The sequence below is a fragment of the Polypterus senegalus genome, chromosome 15 (genome assembly GCF_016835505.1).
Source record: "Polypterus senegalus isolate Bchr_013 chromosome 15, ASM1683550v1, whole genome shotgun sequence".
NCBI lineage: Eukaryota > Metazoa > Chordata > Cladistia > Polypteriformes > Polypteridae > Polypterus > Polypterus senegalus.
In genome coordinates, this window is record NC_053168.1 from 77,206,690 (window position 1) to 77,222,551 (window position 15,862).

General features: G+C 36.8%; 1 protein-coding gene across 1 annotated transcript in view; it reads left to right on the forward strand.

Moving 5' to 3' along the window:
- zgc:85777 (uncharacterized protein LOC405871 homolog) overlaps window positions 1–15,862 on the forward strand; it is a 56,148-nt gene that overhangs the window by 17,790 nt on the left and 22,496 nt on the right. The window contains exon 2 of the mRNA XM_039736700.1: window positions 2,437–2,557. Within this exon, the coding sequence (XP_039592634.1) occupies window positions 2,437–2,557 (121 nt within the window). The remainder of the gene's footprint in view (window positions 1–2,436; window positions 2,558–15,862) is intronic.

Consider the following 15,862-nt stretch of genomic DNA (forward strand, 5'->3'; position numbering starts at 1 on the left):
TGTATACAACTATATTAATTTGTGAGCAGAGGTTAGTAATACTATAATAAAATATTAATCAATTAAATAAAAATCAGTGTGATTTTATAATTCGGAACTTTAATAGGGAGATGTTACTTCACTGTTCATTGAGACTGAAAGTGAAAGTAGTTTTGCTGGGTAATTTGAAACAGCCATTTCCATTGAAATACCACCACTTTCCTCACAGATTCAAAGGCCTTCTTACAGATTTTTCTCTGGCACTGCCCTGTAAACTACCTGTCTGTACTGTACAGAAAGATGGATTCAAGAAACTGTTAAAAACATTTAATGCAGAATATGAGTTGATCAAGTGCAAATACAGCACTTACTATGTTGGTAATTGTTATAAAATAAACGCTTTCATGCCGCATAAAGTCTCATAGACAAGGAAAATTACATATATGTAAATACACAATTTGGAACCATTACAATTAATGTAAATCATAAAACATGTATAGTATACATATTTGCATGTATAATTTGTGATTAGCATGGTAGTGAATCAAGAGCTCTGTCTTTCCTTATACAGGTGGAATCCTGTTATAACGAAACTCACAGGACCATAACAATATTTTGTTAAAACAGAAATTTTGTTATAATGAAGATGGGGATACTACATATACGGTAGTATTGTGACTGGGGCCGCTAGCAATTCGCCATGTCTAATGGCAGTGGCGCAAGGACAGCTCCATAGCTGCTGTGCTGTGTCTGGTAAACAGTAAACAAAGGGCAAAGCGGTTATCCTCTGCAGGATCAGGGCTACCGTGTACCATGCTTGTTGCACACTGTTTAACATTTAACACTAGGCTTTGATCTGCCCTTTCTCACACTCTCCCGATTTGTCTTCTCCAGACCGCGTCTGCCACAGCGGTGATTCTGACTGGCTGGTGTTCTTCTAATCTGAGATGGGAGCTAAAGTAGGACGATGGCTCGTTCTACGACTCCTAACATCTCCAATTCTGAATGAAATCTTGAGACTGTACCTGCCTTCCCTGTACAATAGTAAAATACCTATATTTTCCTTGAAAACCTGGACTCGTCTTCTTGACATTTGTCCACTTTTGTAACCCAAGCTTGACAATACCTGTATAAAAAACAGCGCTTCTTAAACTGCAAAAATATTTTATTTGTAAATGAGACGTTAGACGTAACCTTTTTTTTTTTTTAACAGAATACAGGTATGAAAATGAGACGTTAGATGTCTTTTTTTTTTTTTTAATACAAATACCGGTATTAACACAGAATGAAAAAAAGACATTAGATGTAATCTTTTAAATAGAAACATAGGTTTGAGTAAAGGATGAAAATGACATGTTAGATGAAGATGAAGGCGCGACGCCAAAATGATTCCAGAATGAAGAAAATTGACATGACGAAAGAAACTTTTTCCAGGATTGTTAATTTTTCTTTCTGCATAAACTGATGCTGTTTTCCACTTTTTTTTGGTTCATCTCAAAGAAAGCTTTGAGAAGCACTATGAAACTTGAACAGTGTGGTATCCGCATACACACAACTACCCACTCTGTCGAGCACTGACTCAGAATTCGGCTATGTGTATGATGTTGCGCATACATGCTAACTGAGACTGCCCAAGACCGGAAATTTCATAAGAGACCATCTCTGTCTTTGAGACAGCCTGTTGCAGGGTTATAGAGACTTGACACTGAAAATGTAGGAGTGGCATTAAGTATTTTATGCATCACATAATTATCTTTGGTTGCCATTTCTGGTCGAAAAAATATTTGTTATACTGAGATTTACATTTGGTTAAAACAATATTTGTTTACCATGATTTTCTATGAACAGTTGTCTGGGCCCACAAAAAGTATTCATTATTTTGAAAATCTTGTTACATTGATATTCGCTATAATGGGATTTAAACTGTATAAAAGTAAAACAGAGAAAGGGTTAGCAATGCTTACTGACTGGCAGAAGGAGATGCTTGCAAGGAAGGCAAGGTGTTGAATGAAATACATTAATTGGAAACAAAAAAATAATAATTAGAGGAGATGTAAAACATAGTTACAAACACATGCTATTTGAGCTGTATCTTTGAAGGACAACTATTCATGAAATTGTTAAATTTTGAAGAAGAAAAAAAACAACTTCTTTGCTAATAATTCCTTATTATGAGAAAATATATAGGGTGCGGAAAACATGTATATACATGTCTATATCGTGTTGATCTTCAATCTCTAATGTGTCTGGAGAATATATCGAGGTATACTGAATATTACATTTTTGGTCAAAAAATTTACAATATAATTTTTTTTTCATATTGCCCAGCACCAGTATCAGGTTTCTAGGAACCTTTTCACTCTTTTGAGTGCTGCTGTCTGTATGAAACTGTTGTTATTAAATCTGATCCCTATGTATTAGGTTCATTTTGGTAACACTTCTTTGCTTCTGATGTAGATAATTGATAAGGAAATCAATCCTTTTGTTGACAAATGGGAAGAAGCAGGACAGTTTCCAGCACACCGTATCTTCAAAATTCTTGGCAATGCAGGGATACTGGGAGTTAATAAACCAACAGGTACTGTAAATTATCTCTGTTTAAGTAAACGTTTGATCAATTTTTAGCAGCCTCTCTAGAGATTTAAATGTTATAATTGTATGACATATGAGTGTTGAGTAATTATTATAGAACTTTCAATGTTAAAAATAAAAAAACATAATCTCAATTGGGGTCGGCGTGTCTGATTTTGAGTCATATTTTTTGCCCTCAGATTAGCATGTGGGGATGGTTTTCATTACACATATCAGAATGGGGATGCCTTCCTCTTTTAATTTTGTTTATATGTAAAGTAGGTTTTATAGCCTATTAAAATTTGACTTGTATAAATTTACGGTTTATGACATAATAGTTGCAGTCTAAGCCAACAAACCCTAAAACTTTATTATTATAAGCTGCTTATGGACACTTTATCAACGTCATCACTAGTAAAAAGTTCATCGGTTCAATTTTTAGTATCCTTCTGTATTTAGGGAAGTGTGCTTTTCTTGTGCTTTCACAAGATACAGTAAATGTATCTCTCAGATAAATGTTTTATGTGTGTGGATAAATGTCTTCCATAAGATAAATGTTAAATTTTAATTTCGATAAAGTGAATGCAGTGTGACTTCAGAAGAATAATTTTAGTAGGGGATGACACACAGTTTTAATCAGAGCCTTGCCTTTTGTTAAACACGACAACATGACTATTGTTATCTGATTTTACTTTTCATAACCTGCTGTATTTAGACATGCATTAGTGTAAACATTATCTGTTTCGCAGACCTAACATTACTGGAACTTAGTGCTGTTTACTTAGTTTTCATGTAATCTTCATAATGGACTATGTGGTTGAATTTTAAATGGATGTATAAATGTTTGCCTGCAATGGTTAACAATTGGCACAGTACACTTTTGGAAACAAAACATTTCCAAATTACATGTGATTCTTTTCATTGTGGTACTTAAACTATAAAATTGTCAGATGATCATAGGTATAACATTAATCCAATTATTCTAAAAGCTGCTGCAAACAGAAAACCATATTCACACTTTTTAAAAGATGTTATCTGGGATCTGACTCTTAAAAATACATTTACCATTTAGCACATAGTTAGCCCTATGATCTGAGTGCCTCTATATATGCAAAAAAGAGCATCAAGTGGATATACATAAGTGCCGGTATCATATGTGTTACACTGTTGTATTAATGTGAAGAGCGAAAAGCACAAAGCAATATATTCAATAGTCCCGACACAATTTCTGCAGCTTCTGTATTAAAAATTCAAACACCAATCTCTATGACTTACTTCTTTGCATTTTGAGTCTGCAGCACAGAGACTGTTGAGTGGTGAGCGCTAGGGTGTTTGTTTTCAGTGATGCTCCCAGGGGCTAGGAGTTGATGGAGTGGAATGGATAACAAAGAACCAAAATAGCTTACCGTCTCAGGGTATACTCATACTTGCAGTTTGTTGCTGTCTGTGACCATGTTTGTTTGCATAAAACCCTTCAAAATCTAGTTTGTTTGACTAGTGTGATAGTTCCGTGCCAGGAAAACCTTACCGTGCCATTGCCCAATGAAAGAAGTTGGCCAGGGCACAGTTTAGTAGAATTCGGGAGCAGTGTGATTGCTAATTGTGCCCAAGCATGAATCACAGACATGACGTCAATGATGCAACGTCATTTTATTCAATACCATTTGAGTTAAAAATAGGTTTTTATTCTCACCTTAAAGGAAATGTAAATTGTAGTTGGTAAGAAAAGCCCCTTAACATCATTTGCCTATGTAAAAATCTTCTCGTATGTGCAGCATGATTAACAGCAAAAGGCTGTGCTGCACACTCAATAAGTCTGTAAGACGGCAGAGTATTATCCTGCCCTACATGACTGCAAAAAAGCCACAAAATAAGGAAAATCATTTTGACATGCATGTTGTCACTCTCTGTTTGGATCTTGTTTGAGCTTTACACAAAGTTGTATGGTGATTATGAAACAAAAATGTTAAAGTGCAATGTGAGTGCAGGCCAGTGGGAGAGTTGGGACAATTGTGCTCAGGCACGGTACGGAACAAACATGCCTAGTGTGGGTACACCCTAAGAGTATCAATAGTCAACAGCCAAAAACAATGCTTACTAACCATTGAGCTTTGCCAAACTTTCTCTTTCCATGTTACAACGTCATCATGTCTGTTTTTTTCCTGTCCAGGACTCTGCCCTATCTTCAGTTATCCATCCACCTTATTACTTAGTGGTGCTATTCACATGGTCCAATCAATCACTTCTGCTGCATCTTTCATTTGCATACAGCCAAAAGCATATCATTTGACTTAATGTTAACAAATAACAAATTAAAAAAATGCTGGTTGGATAATTTTTGTTTTTCTGTAGTGTCGCCAAATTTCAATCAACTTCAATCAAATCTGTCAAGGCATTTTTGAAATTTTCACATATTTTGTTTTTCTTTTGGGGGAGGAGGGATTACTCCTAAATATTGATACATCGAAATGTTTTTTCTTAGTGAATACCTATTGACCTAGCTGTACCATCCTGTCCAATTTCATTTTTTTAACTAAATGGGAAACAACATTTTTGTTGATGAGTGAGTCAGTCAGTCACTTTGCATTGGATACATTATTAATCAATAACAAAGCAGTACAGAATAGTAGACTATTGATATCCTTGCATATTCTTTCCATCACCCTTCACATATATTTCTTAACTACAGTACAGATATTAGTTTAAACACAACAACACTTGTTTTTTTTAATTTAACATTTATTAAAAAAAAAAAAAATGTTTTGAGTGTGGCCAATCTTCGAGATGCTATTCTGAATGAAGAACTCATTCAGATAATATGAAATGATAATGTATTTATATTGCTGTATGTTGAATGTTTTCATCTTTTTATTAAGGTTGATTCTGAAGCGGTTTTATTGTGAAATTTTGGGCTTCTCCAAAGTGAAGAAAACCATCCACCTTCGTTCTGAGATAACATGTTCTCACCTTTTTCTGAGATTCATACAGAGGCCTTTGGTTAAGCCATAGACACTATGTGAATTGTTGTACCAAATATTGTCAAGTGTCCTGAATGTAGTAGCCAGCAAAAGCTAACTGTGGCACATTTTCGCAAGAAGTTGTAAATGAGGAACAGGAAAAAGTAGGGATTTACTCTCACGTTTTTGGGTCAGTATATGGCATCAAGCATAATAAAGTGCAAAACTACTAAGGGTACTTGTAAGGGAGCCAAGCACAAAAGCCAATGGGACATTAGGCACAAGAAGCATGAAAAAAGAAGGGGCTTTGAGAATTAATTAAAAATGTTCTTCAGAACCAAATTTTGAAGTTATTTACATGCTCAATTACCATGTGGATTTCAGGGGCATGATGAAAAAGCACACTGTGCCAAAGCTTAGCAACAAAGATGAACTAAAAACATGAGCAGAACTAGGTCACACTGTCCCCCATCTATTTAAAGTATGATGTGTGGGTGCAACTATCTAATTTATTTGGATAAGATTTGTTGTGGAGGTGGAGTAGGGTAGGAAATTGCTGTAAATGTCAGCAGTTAAAAACCTTTCAGAAAGTCACATTTGTGTAATTTGACTTGATGTTTGCTTGTAATTATTTGTTCAAAAGATACACTTTTTCATAAAGTTTAGATGCAGATAATCGAATGGGTAATGCTCACAGCAGGATCTACAACAAACTATGGGGCAGCTGTATAATTTCCTTAATATGATTTGAAAATGAAGATGTCTTTATTTTTATGATCATAACGCTAAACTTTGGAAACAGGAGTAGGAGGACTTTGTCCCAGAAATGCGAAGGCTGCCAGAATGGTTTCATATATTTTAAGAAAAATTATCAAATTTTTCCAAAATGTTTTATAAATACATTTCTGATGAAGTGGAAGGATTTTATCCAGTAAATAAAATAAGGTTCACAGAATCCATTGAAAAAGAGGCAGGTTTTTTTTTTAAATTAACAAGTCAAAGTGTGTAGAGTGCATTTCTTCTCATAATAATTAACTGTATGGAATTATTTGATTTCAGAATCACAGTTCACTTGACCATGTACACTTATCTCTCTATTATAAAAAAAAAATCTTGGAAAGGAAAAGCAGGGCAACGAGACGTGATCTTCTCGGAAGACACTTAAAAGACCCGTGAAACGTAAACAATATCAAATAAGAGCATGGCCAGCAAAACACTCAGTCGTGTAAAGGCACGTAGCACACACAGATCCTGTGCTCTCAGCGTATAAGGTGTATAAGGACAATATGTTCTAGATGAAACGTCAACGACTAAGCAAAGAAGAAAGAGCAGCGCAGAGAAATGAGACCCAGAAGTGTTGGAGAGAAAAAAAGGCAGATAAGAGATTATGAAAGCAGTGGAATTCGAAAGGCTCAAACAAACGATGACGCTATACACATGCAGAGAAAGGTAAAGAATATGAAAGCAGTAAAATTCTAAAGTATTGTAGCGTCCCAGCCAGGTTGAAGCCTTTTTTGTTTTAAGTGACTGTTAGGTCCGATTAAGGGAGGGCGGAGTACAGCACGGAAGACTGATAGCGGGGGGATGGGGGGGTTGGAGAGGGTGCTAGAAAGTTGTGTTTGGGGTTACGAAATCGGTGATTGTTCAAGTAAAACTTTTGTGACACTTTATTCCGTCAGTCGCTACAGTATAAAAAAAAAGATAGTAAAGATCGCATTAGTGCAAACAAAAGGAAATTAATCATCAGGACCAGGTGTAATTGAAAAAATAGCAGGACAAAGCGAGGTCAGAAATAAAAGGCAAAGAGCAGAAAACAAAGTCTTTTAGCCGCATCATTCAATGCACAAAACGTAGATTTACACAATAATGGACCATACGCTATGAGAATCTATGGTCCCGCAGCAGTTAAAGCAACGACAAGTTTAATTTCAAAGTAAACACAATTCAGTCAGGTGTATATTTATGATCACGGAGAAGCGATGCAAATTTTAACTGGCGACAAGAAAGTTAATGTATATATTCTGTGAATAACATTAGACACCAAAGGAGATCTTGATGCGCCATTCGTATTAAAATGTTTACAGTTTCCCGTGGGAATAGCTTTTGCTATGACAATTAACAAATCACAGGGACAAATATTAGAAAAAGTCAGATTATTTATTAGAGAAACAGAAACAATATTCACTCACGGGCAACGCAACATCACAATGTGTCTCTAAAAACGGAATCAACATTCAATGCGATCCTGAAGAAAAGGCAATTCCAAATATTGTTTTTAATGAAGCTTTAAAGTAAAAGTGCAAATAATGAAATTGAAACAATTCCAAAGAAAAAAAAAAAAGCTTTTAAAATTGTATATCCGATTAACCATCGGAGCGAAAAATCCTAAGCCTAAAAATGCAACAATTTTCTCTAACTTTTTTATGTCACGTTATAAATCGGGCTTATTTTAAAACCTACATATATATGTTTGGTATCATTCTTTTCAGAATGTATCGAACTTCAATGTGATATTATTAGATTTTCAGGTTCTTCTTCCATTTTTAAATTATAAACCAAAAAATATCAAGAACTCACTTCCTGCGAGTTGCGACTTAACCAAGAGTGCCAAGAGATTTAACCATGCCCGGGGCCAGAAATAAAAGACAAAGGACAGCTGCTGTGTGGGTTTTAAACATTTGAAACGTCACACGAGATGCAGATCACATGGCATGGCAGCAGCAAGCCAACAGCTGATCGAGTAAAGAGGAGGTAAAAAAAAAACTATTTGTTTCCCATTGTATCACCGTGTAAGAGGGGGATTCGGAGGAGTGACCGCGTCTCCTTGGGGTGTGTGCAGCCCCCCTCTTCACAATGCGAGCAGCAGAGATGTGAAGTGGCTGGCGCATAACGCAGGCTGGGGGTTTTTGGCGAGCGAAGCGAGCTGGGAGGAACCCCCTAGTATAAAAAATAAATATAAGAAGATATAATCTTTTTTTATCATTTTAAATTCCAAGTAAAGTAATAATTTCAATAAGATCCACACACCTTTCTGTCATGTTTGTTATCGTTAGCAATTCCATCCTACTTCAGAGATATTTTTCTTCTAAAACAATCACCAAAAATATTGCTTGTTGAGCCAATTGTTCAATGTTTTTTTTTTTTCTTCCTGGATCTAGTATGTCTGCAGTTACCAGCTAAATAAATATAGTTTTATGGTGGATTGGAATTAATACAGGTAATGGGCCAATAGCTGAGACACAGTTAAAATAGTTAAAGAATGTTGGTACCAGGAAACAAAGCATGAAGTAATAATACACAGGAGCTAAGACAAACTATAGTCAAAAAAGTTAGAAGAATGTTCAGATATAAGGGGTGTTCAATAATGTATGTGCCGGAGTATGAAAGAAAGTACCAAGCATTTTGAAACAAGTCTGGGCATACCTATATTGTGTCATGTCTCAATGTTACTCATGCACAGCTGTGGCTCAGTGTGAGTCTTAACATTCCAAGAGACAGGATGTCAGGAGAGTCCTTGTGTGAATCAAGTAAGAAAATGCTAAATTTGGAGCAACGATTAATGATAAAATTTCTCTTAAAAGAAGTGAAAAAGCCAAAGGAGATCCATGAATGCATGACTGCAATTTATGGTGAGTCTGTCCTATTATCCTACAAAGTAAAATTTTTGAGCAAGCAGTTCAAGTGGGGTGGAGAGCCCATTGAAGATTACCCTCACACTGGACGGCCTGTGGAAGCAACTTCTATAGAAATGTGCAAGAAATTTGAGGATTTAATTTTGTCAGACAGACGAATTAAGGTTTCCCAAATAGCTGAAGAAATGGGCATTTCGGCAGGTACAGTTTGGAAAATAATTCATGAGAAGTTGCAGTGCAAGATGGGTTCCAAGAATGCTGATGCCATGTCTGGCCACAAGGCTCCAGTGCTATCAAGAGAACTTAGTGATCCTCTGTGAAGACCCAAGTGATTTTTTTTCATCTTTTGGTGACTGGAGATGAGATTTGTGTCTATCACAGAGATCCTGAGTTCAAAATGGAGTCAATGCAATGGATGCACAAGTCATCACCCAATCCAAAATAAGTTCAAAGCAGAAAAAATTTGCAGGCAAAGTGATGGCAACTGTCTTCTGGGATATTGAAGGACTTTTGCTTCTGGAGTTCATTCCACACAAGACAACCATAACCAGGGAGAATTACTCCAACACAACAATCGCTTTGCAGGAGTCAATCAAGGAGAAAAGACGAGGAAAATTCACAGCAGGCATGCTGCTTCCTCACGACAGTGCGCAGGTTCACATAGCATGTCAATCACAGTCTGCCATCCGAGAATATGGGTTCCAGTAGCTGAACCATCCACCCCTACAGTCCTGACCTCGCTCCCTCAGATTATTTCTTTTTCTGAGTTTTGAAGAAATCTGGACAGCAGTTTTCAAGTGATGAAGACGTCAAGGCAGTTGTGATGTCCTGGTTTAAAGGTTAAACAGAAGATTATTTTTTTCAAAGAGGTTGAAGTCATTGCAGGAAAAGTAGATGAAGTATATGGAGCTATCAGGAGACTATATTGAAAAATAAAATAAAACATTTTTTTTGAAAACTCTTTTCTTTCCAACTGAAGTAAATAAATTGTCAAATACCCCTTGTATACTGGGATGAAATGAGCATTGTATGTGAGCAATAGTACCGAGAATGCAGTCAGACGAATTCCTTTTGGCACATACACTGTCAGCATGGCACTGCCAGATCTAAACACTAGCTCATGTGCTGAAGTGTCTATAGCTGCAGGTGTAAGCTACCATCATACTTTACATAACTGATCTTGTCCTAAATGAGGAATGGCGTTGCACGTGTACTTTGTCAACAGGCCTGTGTTGATCAAACACAGGAGGCTCTGCAGTCTGCTTTGACTTTACATTGTAGAAAGACAAGTAAATAAATATAGGTAAACAACATTTGATATGGCTTTTATATAAGTAACATATAAATGTTTTTTACATGAAGACCATCAAAAACATAATCGCAAATGGAACTTTGCATGATACCTTGGCGAGCTCTGTAGGCCCTGCTTTTTCTTTGAAGGACAGGTGTAGGGCAGACTCACGGCTAGGATGATGTCCAACCTGTTGCTGCATCCAAACGGTGCCATCTCTCGCCTTTACACCTGGTGCAGCTGTGTTGTTCTTATGTGTAAATGGACATTTCTTGCGGAGAAGGCTTCTGTTCTCTGTCTCCGATGTAGAACCCTCATCCTCATCTGAGTTCACCTCTGTTATAGCATGTCTTTATTTGAAGACAACAGTGTCACATCAGGGGGAACATTAATGTGACTGAGAAAATAAAACTGAATAAAAAAAAAACACACACCTTTACAAGTACCATAAATTTACACCGGCTGTTACAGACTCAAATCAAATGTTTTTATTCTATAATAATAGCAATAAGAGCAGCTCACTACTCAAAAACGGTAAATCTAGGATAGATCTAGGAAAATGTCACCCTACCTGCAGCTGTCCTTCACGTCCTGTTGCCTTTAGGCCCCTGGTTTCCATCAGACTGAGACTTAGGTTCCCCAACGGCCAGGGCGCTCATGCTGGGGTTCACTCACTCTCCTAAGCGTTCCTGATTCCCACTGCCTACCGTGCCTTATGCGGCAAGCCAACCACCTTCGGGGTCACTCCAGCTCCGTGATCACTCAGCTGGAGTGACGCTTCCTTCAGCCCCCACCAAGTGTCGGCCAAATAACTTTCCAGAGGGCTCTCCTTCCAGCTGCCTGCAAAACACCAGCGACTCTGCTCTCAATCGTTCACTCTCTCTTTCTTGCACTGGCTCTTTACTTCTCCAGCCTTGCCCATCCTCCTCCGTTCACTCCAATCCTTTTTTTCTCCCCCTTCGCACTTGTGCTCCTAGTATATATAATGTGGACATGGCTCAGGTGTGGTGATTAGCAGTTTCCAGCTTCAATTACAGATGTGGACGATTCCTCACTTGTGCATATAAGCGAGGAAACGTCCGCCTCACATAGCGTCTGAGAACCACTCCGGCCACACTACCCACACCCCCTTGATTAAGTGCAGCGATTATTTATTTAAAACTGGCCTTTTTCATCAGAGCCGTGGACAAGCTATACCACATGGAGGTGGCAGAGTTAAAGATGCTAAGATTTGCATTCGGTGTGACGAGGATGTACAGGATTGGAAATGAGTACATTAGAAGGTCAGTTCAGGTTAGTCGGTTTGGAGGCAATGAAAGGCAACATTGTGTTGGTTTAGACATGTGCAGAGGAGAGGTGCTGGGTATATTGGCAGAAGGATGTTAAAGATAGAACCAGGAAAGAGGAAAAGAGGAAGGCCTGAGAGAAGGTTTATGGATGTGGTGAGAGAGGACATGCAGGTGGTGGGTGTGACATAGCAAGATGTAGAGGACAGGAAGATTTGGAGTAAGATGATCCACTGTGGCGACGCTTAACAGGAGTAGCTGAAAGAAGAAGATATTGTAAAGCACAAAATGTCTGAAAATTTGCATATTTAAAATTTAATTTGGGCTCCAGAGTTACAGTATTAATCATTATTCTTTATGGTAATGTTGAGGAAAAATGCCATAGCATCAATAAAGATATAAGGCATAGCTCCATCCCGAATCCGATCTACATCAGTGAAGTAGTATCAAGTAGTGAGTGGCAGTAGACTAAGAACATGTTTGAAAATATTCTTTTAAAAATTTTCTTTTAAAAATATTTGTGAAAATCACCGATATTGAACAATGCCATGCTGGGCAATATTTGTGCAAAGTTTGCAAATTTGACTTGTTTCCATCCGAGTTCTTTTCAGGGCTGTTTCTTTTCCTTCTATGTCTCAAAGGTGCAAGATACTCTGTAGATTAATTGGTAGTTGGGCTGGACTTGAAAATAACTGTTCTTTTATTGTCCTCGTACAACCTGACAAAGCTTTTAACAGTTTTGCAAAAGTAGAATCAGATGATTGCAGTATCCACATGTAGAAAGCTGATAGAGACATACACACATAGATTTGAGACTGTATTTGCTGCCAGGCATGTCTCAAATAATGAATAACTGAAAATCAATAATTTTGTGTTCAATAACTGTAATACATTTGGTTGAAATTCTGGAGATTTGTTTTCACTTTGGCAGTCATTCTCTGATGGCCACTATCAAATTGCCTAATTAAACCACTCTGATTCAATGTTGCAAACCAAGAAAACATGAAAGAGTCCAAGGGTCAGGATGAACATTCTTTATGGGAACCATATGTGGCTTTGCATACACCAGAAAGTTTTTCAGTTTACTTGCTTTCGATGCTGGGAGGACTCTGGCATCCTGAGTTTTAGAATAAAAGAGGTTCAGAAAATGAATTGCTATACATTTTATTTTTTATTTTGACTTAAATCATTTTTAAGTTATCCTTGCTTAGCACAGCTTTCTGGAAACATCTTTCTGTGCAGCTGTGTGCAGTAACTGAATCTCTGAAATTACCTAAAAGTGAGCATACATTTCTCCCAAGTCACAGAATGTATGGGCCAAGGCCATGAGAGACTAAATGTGGAAAGTTCAAAGCAGTCTATAGTCTCAATCACAGTTCTAAATCCTAAACTGCCAGTTCCAGTTTCAGTTTTACTATAGATGAAAACTAGAACAGAAGGTGAAGTTGTTAAATCAAACATAGCAGGGCATTAGTGATATACTAAATATCCATCCATCCATCCATTTTCTAACCCGCTGAATCCGAATACAGGATCACGGGGGTCTGCTGGAGCCAATCCCAGCCAACACAGGGCACAAGGCAGGAACCAATCCTGGGCAGGGTGCCAACCCACCACAGGACACACACAAACACACCCACACACCAAGCACACACTAGGGCCAATTTAGAATCGCCAATCCACCTAGCCTGCATGTCTTTGGATTGTGGGAGGAAACTGGAGCGCCCGGAGGAAACCCACGCAGACACGGGGAGAACATGCAAACTCCATGCAGGGAGGACCCGGGAAGCGAACCCGGGTCTCCTAACTGCGAGGCAGCAGCGCTACCACTGCGCCACCGTGCCGCCCGATATACTAAATAAATAAATAATATTTAAAATAGCAAGATCTGAAGGTTGAAGTAATTTTGTCATCTAGTAAAATATTTTAAAAATACAGTAAAGCAGTATTGTAATGTTATTACTGAATACTGACATGCATTCTGATCGACTTACGTAAACTATTTCATATATAAATATATCTTTTTTGTTCATTTTTAGTAAACAATGAATGTGAATTTTAATTTTTATTGCAATATTAAATTAGCAGTCGTAGGCTGTTGCATTTTTATGTCAGTTTTTACAACACATTACCCCCATATTGTCACATCTGCTAGTGAACTCTATAGTGTGAAGCCATTTCCCTATGTAAACATTGTCCTAAGGTTCTGTGACCAACACTCATTATAGGTGAGTATAATTTGCAAACACAGCAGCATCCATTAGCTCCACTGTCACATACTTTCACAGGAGAATTTTCTGTGAGGGTAAAAAATAACCTATTTTAAGCATTTGTATTTTTTTGTTCAGTAGATTAACAGGCTGTTTATGGGAAAGGTGTAAAACATTTTTGACCATCTTGAAAATATTTTTAAAGGCATAGCGTTGTCTCCTCTTTCTGCTTTATCCTGTTGTATACAGCCCTAAAAACTGAGTAAATGTATAATGGGATAAACAGTTTATTCTCACCAAAAGCTATGTGTTAGTAGTGAACGTTCACATTCTTGTAGCCTGGACTAAGCAACTCAAAAAGGCCATTTCATAATTTGTGTGAAAAGATAACAAATTTCATTATCTTTAAACTTGTTCAACGTGTTCCAAAAATCAGTCTCTCTTGGAGGAAATATGTGTATTTTGCACTATTGAAAGCAAATATATGCAGTGAAATGTTCATAAAGCACTCTACATATTTTCATAAGTATAATGTAATAGTGATTATTTTCTCTGATGAAACATTCTTCATTTATTCTTTTGCTTACATTTTCTAAATGAATTTAGACCTGCTGTACTAATAATCTACATAACAAATAAATAAAAATCTTATGATTGATATAATGAGTTTGCAAGAGTATCCCTTACTTCAGTGTTTTTGTTGATGCAGTTATAATTTGGTTTTTTTTTAGGAGTTCACATACATGAAATATTTCCATCGGCCCTCAGTTATAAGGGAGGGCTGAGCTGATTGTGAAAGAGACAGCGAGGTGTGTGTGTGTTTTTTTTGTTAAGCAGAGGTAACTTGGAATGTCCACTGATTCACCTCTGCCCAACATTTCATATTCTTTTGAAACATTATTACAACACTGCTAGGTTAATCATTAATGATTCATTTACTCAAGTTTCTAATGGTCATGAAAAAGTAGGTAGTCACATTTTAAAATTAGATCCTTCGGATCTCCCTGAAGCTTCATTTGCTTACATACTTTTGAAGCATGATTCATTAACAAAGAGAAAGTTTTTTATGTGGTCATTATGCTGCATAAATGGAAAATTGTGTAATGTGGGCTTAAAGGTAAAAGTCATTATGATGTCGTATTCAAAGCAACTCTGATTATTTTTACAGTATTATACTTGTTTTTAATAAAATACGAAAGTAATCGATCTTGTTTTCTCTCCCAAGCTGATTAGGAGACCATTTGTTAGCAGAACATTGTTCATCATTATTTGGAGTTATTTCAAGTAAAGATTTCTGTTTTCTTGTTCTATATCTTTCAAGGGAAAGAACACAGGATCACAAAGTTATCAAGGACAAGTACTGTTCATCATCTATTAACAAACTCTTGAGAGGAGATTAAGATAACATCAATAGAAAAAACATGTAAATTGCTAAGTGCCTCCATTTACCTAGAATTACAAAAAAAAAACGTTTTGTTTCTCAGTTGTCATCAGATGACATAGATGTGTAATAGTTGTGTAACCATGCACATTTTCTAGATGCATTCCTATACAAAACCAATAAAAAATGTTAGTTATCACCATGCCCCTACATGAGTTAGTCCTGACATCTCTGTTGTTGTCAGTGAATACTCATCAGGAAACTTCATATGCAGTCAGTCCCTTTTATCTGATTCTAATTCGTACATGCAAACACATTGAAAAATGGAAAATAGGGTGACAATTATTTTAAATAGGAAAACTAATAATGCTTTTCCAGCTTGATAGGAAACCCCCTGGCAATTTCCCCAAATATCACTGAAATAACTCCTAACCACCTATAAAGCCACCAACCCTTAATTTCTCCATGATGCAGTAATGTCAGAAAGTAACCCCATGATTTTTTTTTTTTTAGTTTATTTGTGCATATTAAAATTGGATCTTCATTTTAAAAAGT